We start from the raw sequence: 16,542 nt of genomic DNA on the forward strand, positions 1-16,542 counted from the left end.
ACCACAACCGCTCTCTCACTCCCCCTCCTCAAAGAGGAACAGGGAGAAAATACGATGAAAGGGGCTCAAGGGTTGAGATAAGGATGAGGAGATCGCGCAGTAATTATCGTGACAGGCAAAACAGACTCAGCATAGGAAGATGGTAAGATTATTGCCTATTACTAACGAGCTAGAGAAGTGAGAAACAAAGGAAAGAAACCAAAAGCACCTTCCCCCCCCATCCACCCTCTTCCACCTCCTCCCCCCGAGCGGCGCAGGGGAACGGGGGAATGGGGGTTATGGTCAGTCTATAGAAATTCTTCTCTGCCGCTCCTTCTTGGTCACTCTCGTCCCCTGTGCTGTGGGGTCCCACCCACGGGATGCAGTCATTGCTGAACTGATTCGGCATGGGCTTCCCACAGGCAGCAGCTCTTCAAGAACTGCTCCAGATCTGGGTCCGTACCACGGGGTCCATCCCTCGGGAGCAAACTGCTCCAACCTGGGTCCCCCACGGGCAGCAGCTCCTGCCAGGTCACCTGCTCCTGCGTGGGCTCCTCTCCACGGGCTGCAGGTCCAGCCCAGAATCTGCTCCGGCAGGGGTCTTCCACAGGCCGCAGTCTCCGTCAGTGCAGGGCCACCTGCTCCACCGTGGTCTCCTCCACGGGCTGCAGCGTGGAACCCTGCTCCACAGTGGTGCTCCATGGGCTGCAGGGGGACAGCCTGCTTCACCATGGGCCTCACCACAGGCCGCAGGGGACTTCTGCTCCGGCGCCTGGAGCACCTCTCCCCCTCCTTCTTCACTGACCTTGGCGCCTGCAAGGCTGTTCCTCACTCCTCTCACTCTCCCAGCTGCTGTGTGGCGCAGCGTTTTTTTTTCCCTGTCTTAAATCTGCTCTCTCAGAGGCGCAAACAACATCACTTATTGGCTCAGCTCTGGTCAGCAGTGGGGCCCTTACCAAACATGGGGCAGCTTCTAGATCCTTCTCACAGAAGCCACCCCTATGGCCCCCTGCTACCAAAACCTTGCCACATAAACCCACTACAGTAAGGCATCCACAACATACCCTCTGACTACAACAAAGAATGGAAAATATGCCGGATGACTCTCCTCTCTCCAAGTCATTCTTAACTCTGATGCATTACACAATTAAGTTTTATAGCCTACAACAGATACATACGGTACTAGGAATGGTAATGAAACAGTGTCTTGGCAGCAAAATCTGATACAAGTCTAATTCAGAAAAGACTGAACCGTATCTCTCAGTGCCAGTAAGGTAAACCCTTAAAACCATGTCTGTGTGAACTAGTTGGCCATCCAGAACTTTTTCCCAGATTGGGACAGAGTGAATGTTGTGGTTGTTTGATACAATAGCCACTTTTTTGTTACTCGTATTTTCATACTTCAGGATGATGCCACTTCTTCCTCCACCATCTAGGTGCCTTCAGTAGCAGGAACTCTACGTATCTGTAAGGATCCGCATCAAGATTTTTCTGTTCCAGAGGTATTAAAGGCAGTATCTACCAGGCCAGTGCAAAACAGTCACTGCAATCACGTATCGATGGCAAGCTGTACAAACTTTTCCATGGAAACCATTTACATTCATAAAGTTGTATCTCAGTTACCTGGAAATAATTACCAACTCTTACCACCACTAATAGAAAATGTTATAGAGAAAAACTAAAGCAAATTGTTCAAATAAAGTGAGAAAGAATGTATCAGAAACATTTGGAAATAAACTAAAGGGGGGGGGGGTTGATCCCTATTCCTTTCCATTCATTGTGTCTTTTTGCACCCTAAGTGGTTGTCCATATCTTGTGGCGTTGTTTTGTTTTTCCACTTTTTTTTTTTTTTTAAAAAAAAAAAAAGGGCAGAGCTATCTTAATTCATTCAGTTGAGGTTATATTTGGAGATTATATTCATGGGCTAGAGATTAAAACATGGCACATGGCTATTTTCCTGCTCTTGTTCTTGGCAGCACTGCATAACCCCAAAGTCTGAAATAAAGGGTGTGGGTTCTTTGTTTTTAATGTTCCTTGCATGAAATATTTCATTATAGGTGGCTGTGTCACTCTTTAAGGTACGTACAGTCACAGCAAACACAGCCTACGTATACTCAGAGGGAAACGGTGCTTTCTTTTCTACCTGCCCCTTCTCACCTGTGCCCACGTGCCCAAAGCACCGCCGTGCTGGGGTATCACCGCCGCAGGCACAGACACGGGGGTGCACAGAGCTGGCCCAGCCTGATGTGGTTTGAACTATCCAAAGGCAAAAGATATTTTCCTGGTAGCATTTGACATTTTCCCCATTCTCCTTTGTACCCCAGAATGCATATGAGAACTCTCAGCCCTTTTCTCCTAGGCACAAAGTATTTCTACTAATTAATCCCCCAGCATAATGAAAAGGCACACACATCATCTGTTCCCCTAGCTTGCAGAGTGCAGACAAATCCACTTTGTGTGTGAGATAATGGAAAACGCAGTGGCAATTTCCAGAAGGAAGCTGGAGATTCTCGTGGTTGACTAAAGGGATAAAGATCATCTACACAGCAGGGAAGGCTTCACGTTCAGCCAGCACTGTGGTTCTATGCATCTGAGCAACTTGTAAGAAAAAAGAAAAAAAAAAAAAAAAAGGTATGAACAGTTTGTGAGCTTGTGATCACAATCTTCTAACTGCTCAAGATGTCAAGAAGTCCAACGGGGAGCACTAGCATCACTTTGGGATCCGACCCTTCAGCCCACAAACTTAAAAATCTGACACCCGTGGTAAGCGCTAATACACCAGTAATACAGCAGCGCAGCCGAGACAGCAGTACCTTACAGCTTTACAGAAGGTATTACCACGGTATTACCACGGCTGGTGCTCAAAAAGCAGAAAATGGCAGGTCATTTTCTTTACATCCAGGCTGGCAAGCCCTACACATAAAGGGTGTGCTGTTACCTCGTGCAGATACGTAAGGTTATCGACAACATCAACATACAGACAAATAAATCAACGATACATGTACAGCACCAACGGCCAAGCAGCCGACCTGAATATTCACCACCTGCAAAGCACAACAGCTTGGCTCTTAATAGCACAGACAACCGTCGAGGTATTAAACATGAGCACCAGCACTGGGAGGCAGGAAGCAAAACACACGGGCATACCCACCACCCAGCAGACCCCCTCTGGAGCACAACATTTTGATCCATTCCCATTGTTAAACAGCCACATTCCCGACTGATTTGTTGGTCAGTTCACTCATTGACAGCTGCAAGTCATCGAGGCTCAGACTGATAAAAATGAGACACCGCTTTAAAAAAAGGGCATATGGAGCCTCATTTGTGAAATTAATTTTATTTTGAAACAGGATATCCAATTACAAATAAATAATTCATACAATATAACTCAGGATATACAATGTTCAGGCAGGTCATAGTAACAACCAAGATCACATTGACAATGGGTTTACGTTAAATAACCAATGACAGTAATAAACAACTGGTCATTCAATTCATTTCTCAGCCTGGCCCAAGGTGTACGCACGTTGACGATTGTTCCTCTTACCGGTAAGGAAGCCGATGTACACACGCGGATAGAAAGCCCGAAGGAGTTAATACACCACATGAAAGAAATGAAAATCGCTGCATTGCATGGCCTAGACGTAGCTTTAGTACAGAAGCTTGTGAATTCTAGCAGGAAAAAGGTTATTGCAAAGGAGTCCGATGTCCTATGGCCATCTCTGCATAAATTTACAAGCTTTACAGGATGTTTTTACGTATGGTTTCAATCCCACAGCTTTTTCCACATCCTATCTATAGAGCCAGCAGCACGACGATAGGCATTATGGTCTCAGCTTCAGCTGCATGTTGTTCTTTGCTTTCACTTCAGCAAAACATTTTACTGCTAAGCTACAAGAAGGACCACATCTCAGTGGGCAGCTGGGTGTAGTCTGCAGTAACAGCAGCATCAGTTAGCTTGCAAGGTCTTTTTCTGATACATAATTTTTTAGTTTTCCAACCCACCCCACAAATAATAGTATTTGTGAGAGAAAATTGCAGAGAATAGTCTCTGCAAAGAACACTTATGACACCTAGATTAAATTTAGTCTAAAGGCCTGAAACTTTTTTTTTTTGATAATTGTAGGAATTCGAAAGAGATCCTTGGAATTCACAGCATCCCTGGAATTTCTTGGTCGTTATAATGAAATGTGTTTTTATACTACATACATTTTCACAACAGGAAAAGTAGTTACAATTCCCAATTCAGAATCCTGCAAGTCTTATATTTACAAAAGTTTTAGTAGAAATCCCCCCACCCCTTTGGGGGCCCCTCAGATGAGGTATATAACCCTTGTTCTTATTTTGAGCTCAAAAAGATTGTTCAAAAGTTACAGCTCTTCTCACTACAAAATCCCCCTTGTGATGGGGGCTGCTACTTCTAACCATGCACTTTGCAGAACTTACGCTACGGCGGTCTGCATGTGCCAGGGGACACGTGCAACACGTTCCATCGGGTGGCTTTGACGTTGTTCCTGTTACACTGGGCATGGAAAGACAAAAACACTGAGAAAAAGGAAAGATAACCAGGCAAATTGTTGGCTGGTGAGCAGTGGGTCTCTGCTGGTACCACCAGGAATTCAAACTCCCCGGAAGCCGCCTTTGTGCTCAGCAATGTCAGAGCACAGGGTAACAACGTGGTGCCTGCTGGGCATTTTGGCTGCCATGGCAGGCTACAGGACTGAGACTGCAGGAACAAGGAAGCCCAGCACCTGAAAATCAGCAGTGACTTACAGTCCAGTGCCACCACAGCCCTGGCCAGGTAACACTGAGAAGCACGGACACCCACAGGACAGGTGGCCTCAGTGGGACCTGGAGGAATGCAGAACATAGAAGTATTAAATTCCCTGTTTTGTTCTAACTTGAAAGGAAAACACACTCATCACAAAAGATTAAGCCCACACAACTATTTTAAAAAATCCTTCTAATCTTCTACGCTGGAGCTAAAATGAATGAACCGCTTTATTTTCACATTCTGTAGAAGAAATAAAGGTTCACCACAAATCTGATGTCTAAGGAACTACATATATTGACACCAATTTTAAATATAAAATGGACTGAAAGATCAAATGCACTGTTAGACTGCAACCCAATCTTGAGATTGGATTAGAAAAAACAAAAACAAGCAAACAAACAAACAACAACAAACTATTTCCAAACCATTTGAGTTTCATTTCCGATTTACTCGAAAGTGCGTTTAGACCCTTAGCAGAATGAGATACTAATTTCAAATTCCTCCTGTATTTGCCAAAGGCAGATTTGTTTTTTCTTAAATCTGCTGCGCAATGCACCGCGTGACATACACAGCACTTCAGCAATTTATTCGTTTGCACTAAAACCAAAACCGTTTGATCAACATACATCCTGTGCTGAGCACAAACCATTCAGGAACCTGCTGATGGAGCACAGATACGATGAGAACCTAACATACGATGTGACACTTCCCTACAGACTTGGCAACTCACTTTCTGGTGCTTTGTTTTCCACCCTTTCCAGCTGAAGGCATTAATGCTCTAAATACAACCAAAAATAAATTACAACTGCATTTCCATTTGACCTGTTACACCAGAATTTACCAAACGTAACAATTTTTGACAGGCAGCAGCAGAGGAAATCCATGCATAGCAGGAGCGATGATAACCTAACACAAAATACAGCAAATCCCCATCATTTTACCAGAACTGGAGTCACTACTTAGTAACACTGACCTGCTATGGAACTGTTTTCTGTAGTCAATGGAAAGTGTTACTTTAAATAATGTATTTCAGAATGCTTTTTAGTAAGAATTTGCATATCAAACATTTTCCACAATTGCTGTATCAAAGCCTCACAAATGCTAGCAGCAGGAATTCCCTCTGCCAGATAACGCTCGTGCTGTTCGGAATTGCTGTATGCTACCGTACAGCGGTAGTAAGCATCAAGACCTTTACTTAAAGACGATAAACATGAGAATTAACTTATTGTTATTAAACTGTTTGAATATTTGCCCCATCACAAAGTCAACAGACGTATGCTTTATCACATTCTCATGTAACCCTGACTAAAACAGTCTTTCTAGAAGTATTTTGAAAATAAAATTCACATCTGAAACAAATCTAAAATGTTCTCACTTAAGACAGAAAGATCCCCTATAACGCTTCAAACAATATTCACGTATCTGCAGTAAAACAGAGCTGTGACCTTCCCAGAGCAAGAAATGGGGTGTAATGATTAAGCAACTAACAAACATGACGCTGGCTGACAAATACTTCAAATGCCTGTTTTTAAAAGGAAAACAAAAACGCTAAATAAAAACACAGAATTAGCAGGGAGATTTTTAATGGCACAAAGGGCAGCTAGGCACTGTGTGAGCTGAGGACGTAACTGTCATTATGACTTTAAAAATCCCCCCGGTAAGACTGGGTTGCAGCTAGCTCAGAAGAGGGTTCTTATCAGAGTTTCACAAACAACAGAAGAGCAAACCCAGTGTGTTGCCCAAATCTAACAAGATAACAAAACAGAACAGGGTTTGTTACAGTCCCTCTGCTAAAAAGTCAAAGTTACAAAGCGCTAAATGAGATTACCTCTGAACTCTTACTAGCTCCATGCAATTCAGCTACTGTACGGAACGCTCACGCGCTATTTCAAAAAGGAGTTTCTGTATTTGAGAAATTCTTAGGTGTAATTCCTGCTGTGTTAATATCATCTTTTGTATCAATAAAGATTTAACTAACACCTGCAAGAGTACCCGCCTTTATAGACAGCTGTGCCATGACCACCTTTTCATTTACAGGTAAAAATAAGAGTAACCATTAGGCACGTATTAAAGGTGTATTACACAAGCTATAGCGTCAAACGTTTTCTCCCTCAGATTTACACAGAAAAACAGCACAGCAGCACAGAACCTGGTCCCCTGTTCAACAGTGATCTCATTATAAGCATTTTTAATTTACATAATGTCACAACACGAATACCTCCTTATATTTAAATAATTAGGTAAAAAAGGCCCCCAGCATTACCATTTCTTATATAGCCAAGTTCTCTCTATATACATCCAAATGTTAAAGATACAAATAAAACATTATACAGGATTTATAAATGTTTAAAAACTTGAGGCTTCAGAATCATGGTTTCCCAAAAAAGAGTCAGGAAAATCCACAGACTGACAAGGTAGCAGAGAAAACTGGGAAAAAAAAGGAGACAGACACAAGTTTGCTGCCGTAACATTTTACTAAACTTGCCGGCCATCAGGGTGATGTTATCAGAAATAACAGTTTATGCTGCAAATGAGGAATGGTGGTTTTGTGTGTTGATCTCAAGTGCTGAGACAGGCGATTCAAGTATTTCCTATTTGATCCAAGCTCACCGTAGCAAAGTGGTGCAGAAAAAGGAATTATTTTACATTTTTTCCATACATTCGATCAATGTCCTGTTGATAGTACGCCGTAAGCTCTTTGCGTTTTAGTTTGAACGCGTCTGTCACTAGGCCAGTCTCGGGTGTCCAAGGGTCAGGGCTCAAACGGATTTTTACTGGTATTTCAAACTTCTCCAGGTTGGCTGCAAAAACAAAACAAAACAAAAAAAATCACACAACCATTTTTAATGAAAAAGGTAAACATACCGTTTTCTAAAATTAACCGAAAAAAAAAAAAAAGAAGAACCACATTCTCACACACAAAAGCATATGATACGACTGAAGAAGTGCTCCACAAACTCCCCATGGTCAGGCTCTAAAAACCCCAGTGTGGTCACAAGTCGAGTTACAGGACCTACCGCTGATTATTCTCCAGTTCCCCAGAGACACTGAAATAAACCCCTGATGTTTGAGTATCTGTGCTGCTCCCTAACTTCAGAAAAGCCTCAGTGCTTACTTTAAAGCCTATGATACTACGGGAAAAGACAAAAATATTAATCGACACACTCTATGTAGAAATGCCTCAGGATTAAGTCAAGTATTCCATTTCATTGACTTTAACAATCTATTTGCAACAGTACAATGCTCTTTAAAATACTTAGTGTTGCACAACAAAGAACAGGAAGGGGATGTTGTACATGAGCTCCACCACAGCAGCTTCTTAGAAAGATTTTGCCCGTTTGTTCTGTGCCTTGAACTGAAATCTAACAGAGACATGGGGCAAGAAAAAACGTCTGCTGCAGTACCGAGACTGCATTCTTTGTAAGATTATGTTCCAGTAACAGAACTCTGCAAATACACTGCTCAGAGGTTTAAAATATTCACAAGCAATGTGGAGGAGAGGTGAAGATTAACAGGGCAAAGACTGATGGAAGTATAAAATTATCCGGGATAGAAAAGGTAAAGGCATATTGCAAAGAGCTGCAGAAGGACATCACGATACTGAGTGACTGCAGAACAAAACAGCAGAAAACACTCATGGCAGAAAGATATAAAAGAGAATGCAAACGAAAACCAAATTTAAACCCCACACTGACCATTTTAAGAAGCATTCTGCCATTGTAACTGACAGCTATTTGTAAAAAGCTCCGTTCTTGGTAATAGTCAAATGCAAAAAAACAACAAGGCAGAATTATTACATAAGAAGAAAAAGCATCACAGAGCCACTGAATAGTTCTGCAGCAGAACAGCTAAATAGACCACAGCCAATTAGCATGAAAAAGATACAGCTGAGGGGAAGTATAATAGACAGAGAAAAGCCCTGACTGCATTTGTGACTGTTCACTGGCTCTTCCAACCCAAGAGCTCAGCGGAATCAAATTAAACTAGCAGATGGCTGGGCTAATACACACAAAAGGCATTTCTTCACCTTTAACATCGCTGAGCTGTGCACCTCAGCCACAAGATAGCACGGCTACTGATGTAACTTTAAAATAGGGCTGAAGGGTTAACGAAGAGAAGTCTGCTGAAAGCCATTAGCTACAAAGACACTGCTTTGTGTTTAGGAAATCCCTCAGACAGAAATCACTAGAGGCTAGGAGAGCCCACTTCACTGTGGGCTTTTTTTCCCCCATCACCTACACAGAGGTGTGTAGCATGTGAGACTGCCCAATACCCCCCCCCCAGACGTATCAAGAAGATACTACAGGAAATCCTGAACAGCATCAGACACACATATAAAGGAACTGAGCTATGCTTCATGTGTTTGTCCTGTACTTATATTCTTTGCTCAGGTACTGGCCACAGTAAAAGAGAGAAGTTACAAGACTGCACGGACCAAAAGAACTGAGCTGCTTCTGTGACCTACCCTCATTTGTTCTTTTTGTTGTTGCTGTTGTTGGGTCTTGTATGAGAATTTCACTTCATGTATGTTCTCATGCAACATAGTAAAACACACATGCACAAGGACATTTTTAGGGCATATCCATTTCACAGACACCACTGTCCACAAGGCTAATATTTACCACCCAGCTACTCACCTGCCATGGCAGCCTCAGCTAGCACCTTCAGTACCTCCTTCTCCATCTCGGGACTGTTACAGATCTCTTCCCAGGTTCCTTTAAATCCTTTCTTTCGAGCTAGTTCTACAAGCTCCTTTTGATTTGGCACAACAAATCCAATGACATAAGAATGGAAACTGAGAAGTACATGTATTTTAGTATGCATTTTGTAACATTAACACCTCTTAAAAAACATTTCAAGATGGGGGGGTGCAGTTCATACAGTTATTGCTCTCAACAGCTCATTTTTGTTCACCTGATAAACCTTCTGAAGTAGTACACAAATTACCTTTGCCTGCTTCAAAATAAGTAGAAAGAGAAGCTACTTACCTTACAGCAACTGGATTGCTTCAAGGTGTGCTGTCTATATGCATATTCCACTGTGCCTCATGCTCAAGGCTTTGGGGAAGCAGTACCCACACGATGTCAATGTGCCCTGCCTCTCCTCATGTTTTGCATCCCGGTATGAAGACTGGAGTGCGGCTTCCCTACCTCAGTTTCCTCTCAACTGCAGAATCCAGTTACTGTAGAGGAGTAGAGGACTGCAGTGAAGAGGGGGTGGAGAGCAGGTTGTGGAATAAGCATATGCACAACACATCTCAAAGAACGCCTGCGTCTGTAAGGGAAGTGACTTCTCTTTCTCTTTCAGGTGATTGTCCATACGCTCACTCTACTTCCTTTTCTTTAGGATTTTAAGAAACGCCCCTTCCTTGTAAGTCATGCCTCACAGAGCTGTGACCAGATGTTTCCGTTTCCTCCTGGACTCTTTTCAAGAGGTCCACCTTTTCTGAAGTGTTGTGTATGGAACCAAAACCCTTTAATGTTTATTAGAGCAAGAAGACCATTGTGCACCTGATGAAGCCATGTTATCCTATTTACCTGCATAAGACAGCACAGCACTTGCAGACTCAGATCAGTTCCTACTCAACTGCTACCACCTGGTGGTTCTTTATCCTGTACATTTACGTGTATGATTTACATACCGTCTCCCTTAAACTGACTTCTGTTAAGCAGTATCTCCATCTAGCCAAGCTCACTCTGAATTCGGACTCTGTCCTCCACTTGACCTCAGTCCCGCCCTACCTTACCCACCTACAGACTTGTAAAATCATTTCAACTCTCTTCCACTACACAGATGGTTCATGCAAAAAATACCGAACCATAACCCTGGCGTGGAGATTACTTTAGTGTATCTTTTAAGGACTGTAAGATAATTTTAAAATACTAATTCTAAAGACCCTTTTGGCCAATGTAAGCTGATTTTTTCTTTTGTCACTGGTATGAATTACATATTGACAGTAATTGGCAGTCGTGAAAACTGCATTGAAGTCCAAACACAGGCTTCCCTGTCATCATCTGCTGACAAGCTTTGTCTGTTGGCTGACTCCAAACCCGTCTTAGTTTTCTAAGAATGTATTTACAGAAAGGCTTCACATTAGCCTCAGTATCACTTACTACTTGCATCTGACCTTCTGTCTTTGCCTCTCTCCCATATGCTGCACCAAACCCTCTGTGACTTCACTTGGCATCTACTCTGTAACGTGTACATATCGTAATCCCAACGCACCCAGAGCCTCCTCTCTTCTTGTATTTGTATACTTCTGCCTAGGACGTCTTTCTGTCACTAACTGCAGCCACGTGTTCACCTCCGGCACGGCTGCTCCCGACCAACCTACGTGCAGAACACAAAGGACTCCGGCACTTTGATCCCTGGCTCCTATGCTCTTTTGACAGGCTTACGGCCCTGTTCAGCAATACTTCAGCATCTCCAGGGACAAACAGCAAACAGAAGTAATCACTTGGCTGGGCAAGCCTCAAGCTTTCAGTTCATCTAAAAATTCCTATGGACAAATGAGTTCATCCAACTACAGTTTTTTTTCTGGAAAAAGCCACTTGGAGCTCTTCACTTTATTTTCTTCATTTTATAAACGAGATTTTGCCAAAGTCTCTCCTACCCTAGACATCCTTCCTACCTTTCTGTTCTCGAGATCCTATTTGAATACAGCCCTCGGACTTACCAAAAAAGACACCTGCAGTGGCACTACATGGCCGTACCACCAATTCTATGAAGTCTGGTCCTTGTATCCTTGAGCTTCCTGCTGAGAACTCATTTTTTCACCATGTTTGCCTGTTCCTCAGGTGACTGAACTACTCTGTTTCTTGACATGATGCTTGAGATCCACTGATCAAGCTATCTGTCCTAATTTCTAAGGGAAGGTTGATCAGCTCTCCTGTCCCAGTTCATTTCTTTACAGTCAGCATACCAAACACAGCGGAAACTGGTGAGATTTTTTTTTTTAAAGTGTTTTTTTTTTGCAGCAACATGTAACCAGATTGGCCACAAACTCCTTATCTTGGTAATTCACAAATAACTTTGCAACTAGTAGAGGTAGCTAACTTATTTTTTTTCAAACTCCAGTCAGGTGTACATTCCAAATATATGGAGTTGACTGTACAAACACTAATATTTAAAAAAATAAAATCTCAAAGCTTTCATAAATGTCCAAGGCAAACCTAACACCATTAAAGAACAAGTATATCTAGAAAGCTGATCTATTAAAGCTGAACTCTCTCGTTTACTCGATCTGCACTCCTACACAGCTCTTCGAGAGCCAAATTCTTTCTCCAAATTATGCTGAACAAAAGCATACAAAAAGTAACAGTACGCTTTTGCGACAATGATCTTATGACGCAATTAAAAGTGCATCAATTAAGAAGCTATTATTAGGAAAAGCAGTATATATGTTTTGCTAGATTGACCAGTAAAATGGATGGCTCTTCTACTTAAGGAATGCTGCAGACTGACCACAGAAGTCTGTTTAAGAAATTCCAATCTTAGTAATTTTAAAAACTTCATTGCTATCACTTTGCAAAACATCAGTCAATGCACATCAAGTATTTGAATTATGGTATACGAAGGTATCAATTGTAGAAGAATTACTGGAATTTACAGGTCATTGAGTATTCTAGTACACTGTAAATGCTACGTTGACCTGGCAAAATTAACAAAAAATTTGACAGTACAGCTGTAGAATGAATTCCAGTCATAGCATGACAGCAGTCACCAGTGGTAGGAGCTTCTTTCTCCATTGATTACAGGGAGTGTTCAGAACATGCATGTAACCCCAGGCAGGCAAAGTAAGCCAATATGAGACTTGCTCGTTAGGTGAAAATCATAATAAAAGCCTAATACCATGAAAGCTTCTCAGCAGCAGTCCAGTATGTCTTAGCCTATTTTTATGAAGCTGTCAAAACTAAAGTTATGTGATGAAAACTGTTAGTTAAGAAAAACACAAAGAACCAGGTGAACAAACCAAAAGTTAGTTTACTATTACTACTGAGCAATTCTCTGGTGTGTTTGTTCTGGCTTCCTACAAAATTGTTTTGAATGTATATCATACTGAATAGAACATCTCTGATCACTCAGATGCTCCAAAATGACAAAAGAAAACCAAAAGCATCTGAAGGATATTTGTACATTTAAGTCTATGTTCTGTACAGATACGAAATTCTACAAATAGAAACTTCAGACATGTTTGAGCCCTTATATGCCTAACTTGGTAGTACACTTAGAAAGAAAATAGAAAGGATGTTTCATCACTTTTTAATCAATTGTGGGTCTGCATAGGATTTACAGTGTTTTCTCTCCAGCTTCAAGGCTTCCGCGGGTGTTCTGCATGGACACAAAGCAGCTTCTGGGCTGTTGGGGCTTTTGTTTTCATTCCCCTCCCTTTGAAGAACAGCTCACAGCTGAATACAGCAAGGAGCAAGGTCCACTAGGGCTTCTCTCCTAGGGTAGTATCTCTAGGTAGTATCTAGGTAGTATCTAGGTAGGATTAGGTAGTATCCCTAAAGTGCTTGAGTGATGTCTGTTATGAATGCAGTTAGCCTTCAAAGCTCAGCTGCTTTTCAGGTTGGGAAAAAGGGAGTGAAAGACTCATTCTTGGCATTTCCAAGAAACAGCAGAAAAAATGGGAAAAGAAAAATAAAAACACACAGTTCAGATGCTTAGTTTTGATAAAGAAAGCTATTCCATTGTATTTTAAACAAAATCCTTTTCCAACAAGTTAAAAAAAAAACACGCTTTGGAGAAAAAACATTTTGCATATGACTTCAGTAGGACAGACAAAGAATATAGCAACATCAAAACATCAGCTGCCTCTTACCTGCTTGCATATGCACAAATATTATCTACCAGTGGAAGATTCTTTAGGGCTGCTTCTACTTTGCCAAGAGAGACATATTCTCCTGCCTGAAGTTTTACAAGGTCTTTTTTACGATCTGTTGAGGAAAAAAAAAAAATGTTAATTATGCAACGCAAAGGTTTAGGCATTGAATTTATACTTTTCTGAAACGTCTAAATGTCAAAAGGAAAGCTGACTCATGTTTGGTGAATGTACCAGAAATAGTTAATATCAGATTTCCAGACTTCAATCTCATCAACCTGTCCTTTGCTTAAACACGAGCCACACTTCAATTCTATGCATTTCCTGCCTTTAAACAGCATCTCCTATATTGTAGCACTAGCAAGTGAATGGAAGACAACTAGGGTTATGTAAAAAACAGTGTTTGGCTAGAAGCACACATTTTGTGCTGTCTGGTCCAGGTGCCGGAGGCAGCAGAGGCAGCATTTGGTGACATTTCACTATTTATTCCTAAGCTAAATCCATATTTAAAATGCAACTGTCCATCTGTTATTTGAAACACAACAATTGAAACTGAAAATTCAGCCCAAAATACTTCAGCTTATTGTATGTAGACACAAAATCAAGGTGACTATAGCACCGTAGCCGCCGTACCTGACTGTGCTGGCAGCCAGGAATACCTCTCCTTTGCTATATGCCTGTACAAGCATTCAAACAAAGTCGTTTGTGGCTTTTACCTGTTTGACCAGGGAAAGGCAGCTGCAATGGGACCTAAGATTTTACTCATTTAGTAAAACAAGTAAGCTTAGTTTTCAGAATTAAAGAGCATGCTGAATCATCCACTGATTTCAAGAGAGACACTTGGCAGGCTATAGGCACCTATTTTTGTGCCTACAGCATTAGGAGACTTTCACAGTCTTACGAGTAACATCTTTACCTTAGAATGTTTTTCCCTTAGTTGCTTTACAATAAAGGAATACTCTCATAAAGAACAGTAAGATTTAAATAATAATAATAATAACAATAACTCCTGAGCACACATTACAAAAGAGCCCTTTCACTCAAACTTCACACTTACAAAGTTGTAAAACCTAAGACCGCTTATCTAGCTCAAGTTAGCCTACACTGAACTACTTACTACTCACTAGCAGACTGAGTCAGTGTTCAGTCTGTTTTGAAAGGAAACAAATGTTTTAAAAAATAGCTTTAAAAGCACATGATTATGTTTATATGTTAAGATATCAGAATTTTCTTAGGATAAATCATAGGATTTTGGACTGCATGCCAAGATATGTAGATTTTTTTTTTGTTAACTACAGTATTTAGCAGCCCTGAAAATAATCTATGTGTTTACCTGAATCTATGAACTCACCAATTATTTTTAGACATCCATCTTCATGAAACTCTCCGATGTCTCCAGTATGAAGCCACCTCTGCCCATTCTCATCAATAGTGAAATCTTTTTTGGTTCGTCCTTCATTTTTATAGTAGCCCACAGTCACATTTTGACCCCCGATAAGAATCTCACCTCTAGGATATGGTTTATCAGTGTTGTAATATCCACCTGAAAATAGTTTTTCTTAAGTCAGCAGGAATTAAAAATACATTCCAAAGCAAGAATTCCTATCACTGTTACTATTTAAATACAAAAAAAATTAATAAGCCCTCAGCCATCACTTGAAAAAACACTTAGTCAACACCTGAAAACACTGCCTGCATAATAAAGTAAGAGAAGAGCTGGTTCCATTTCTTTTCAACATAGAAGCAGCTGTTTAAGATACGTGCTTACAAACAATGAAATTCACATGCATGTGGAGGGCAGATGCCACTTCTATGCTTTTTTATTATTATTATTATTTTTGCCAGGACAAACCTGCTTTATAAGCTTCACACAGGCTCAAACGAAGAAAAAAAGGATAATTTTCATCTTGTATTTTAGGAAGAAAAACTACCAAAATCTCAGGTCTCATATTAGCCCCAGAACTCCCTCAAGTATTATGTAGCTCTACTCTGCAATACATAAAAGCCTAGCTTAGAAGAAATAGTCTAACCACACTTGAAATTTCATTAAATGTATTTTATACAGCACCCATTAAGCTACCTTTCCATATGCCACTGTCTTACTTATTTTATTAATAATATTATGAAGTCTATTTTAAAATTTCTTAATGACAACAGAAGGTATTGTGCATAGATTTCAGTTAAAGGCTACTGAAACCAACTCCAAGATGCAACATACAAGACTTACACCCTCTCCTGCAAGAAAACTACTCCAAACCTGAAAAACGAGCAATGCCGTATGCACTTAAACAATATGCATTTAAAGTGACGGAAATAAATGAAAAAGTATTGGCAAAAAAAAGCCATTATATAACCTAATAAAAACACTATTGATGTGTTGATAGCTTCTGCCTAGATATGTTTACATTTAAAAATCAGAGGAATTTATTTTTCTTTCCCCCCCTCCAAGATCAAACGTATATAGGTTCAAATATATATAGGGAAAAGTAGGATTTAAAAAAATAAAAAGGCAAGAAACAGTCTAATTAATACTACTAAGCAAAACCCTACAGAACACTAGCCATATGTCTTGCAAATGCACTATCATTTAATCATATAAATTCTTACCTTCTTCCCAGTTCATTAGTTTGATTTCACAGCAGACCAAAGGTGCTCCCACTCTTCCTGTAGTGTAATCCCAAACTAAAATATTTAAAAAGCATTTTTCAGAATAAAATTACCATATCTGACAAGAAAAGTCTTTGTAGTCACGCACTTCATTTAGTGAAAATTAATTATTTGTGAAGTTTAATGTTAACATACACAACAGAATTTCCAAAAATACCAATGGATATATCAAGGTAACACAGATAAATTCCTCATCCTGCAATAGAGCAGATGGCTGTATTTACAGATAGCTCCAGCCACATCGACACAGCTCTGACTCTGTGTCCACACGGATCACACTGTAGAAGCAGCACAACTT

The 16,542-nt window shown here is 40.8% G+C and overlaps 1 protein-coding gene across 3 annotated transcripts in view; it reads right to left on the reverse strand.

Moving 5' to 3' along the window:
- Positions 1-4,089: 4,089 nt before the first annotated feature.
- The window catches only part of ACSL3 (acyl-CoA synthetase long chain family member 3), a 42,835-nt gene continuing 30,382 nt past the window's right edge, over positions 4,090-16,542 (reverse strand). The window contains exons 12-16 of one of the 3 annotated variants that reach the window (XM_035335099.1): positions 16,185-16,259; positions 14,929-15,120; positions 13,578-13,692; positions 9,391-9,548; positions 4,090-7,554 (exon numbers count right to left, since the gene is read on the reverse strand). In XM_035335099.1, the coding sequence (XP_035190990.1) occupies positions 7,391-7,554; positions 9,391-9,548; positions 13,578-13,692; positions 14,929-15,120; positions 16,185-16,259 (704 nt within the window). In that variant the 3' untranslated portion in view covers positions 4,090-7,390. Of the gene's footprint in view, positions 7,555-9,390; positions 9,549-9,741; positions 9,936-10,671; positions 13,201-13,249; positions 13,355-13,577; positions 13,693-14,928; positions 15,121-16,184; positions 16,260-16,542 lie in introns of those variants that run through there. The other 2 variants (XR_004753353.1, XR_004753352.1) reach the window with 2 other exon arrangements.

Source organism: Oxyura jamaicensis, chromosome 9 (genome assembly GCF_011077185.1).
Source record: "Oxyura jamaicensis isolate SHBP4307 breed ruddy duck chromosome 9, BPBGC_Ojam_1.0, whole genome shotgun sequence".
Lineage (NCBI taxonomy): Eukaryota > Metazoa > Chordata > Aves > Anseriformes > Anatidae > Oxyura > Oxyura jamaicensis.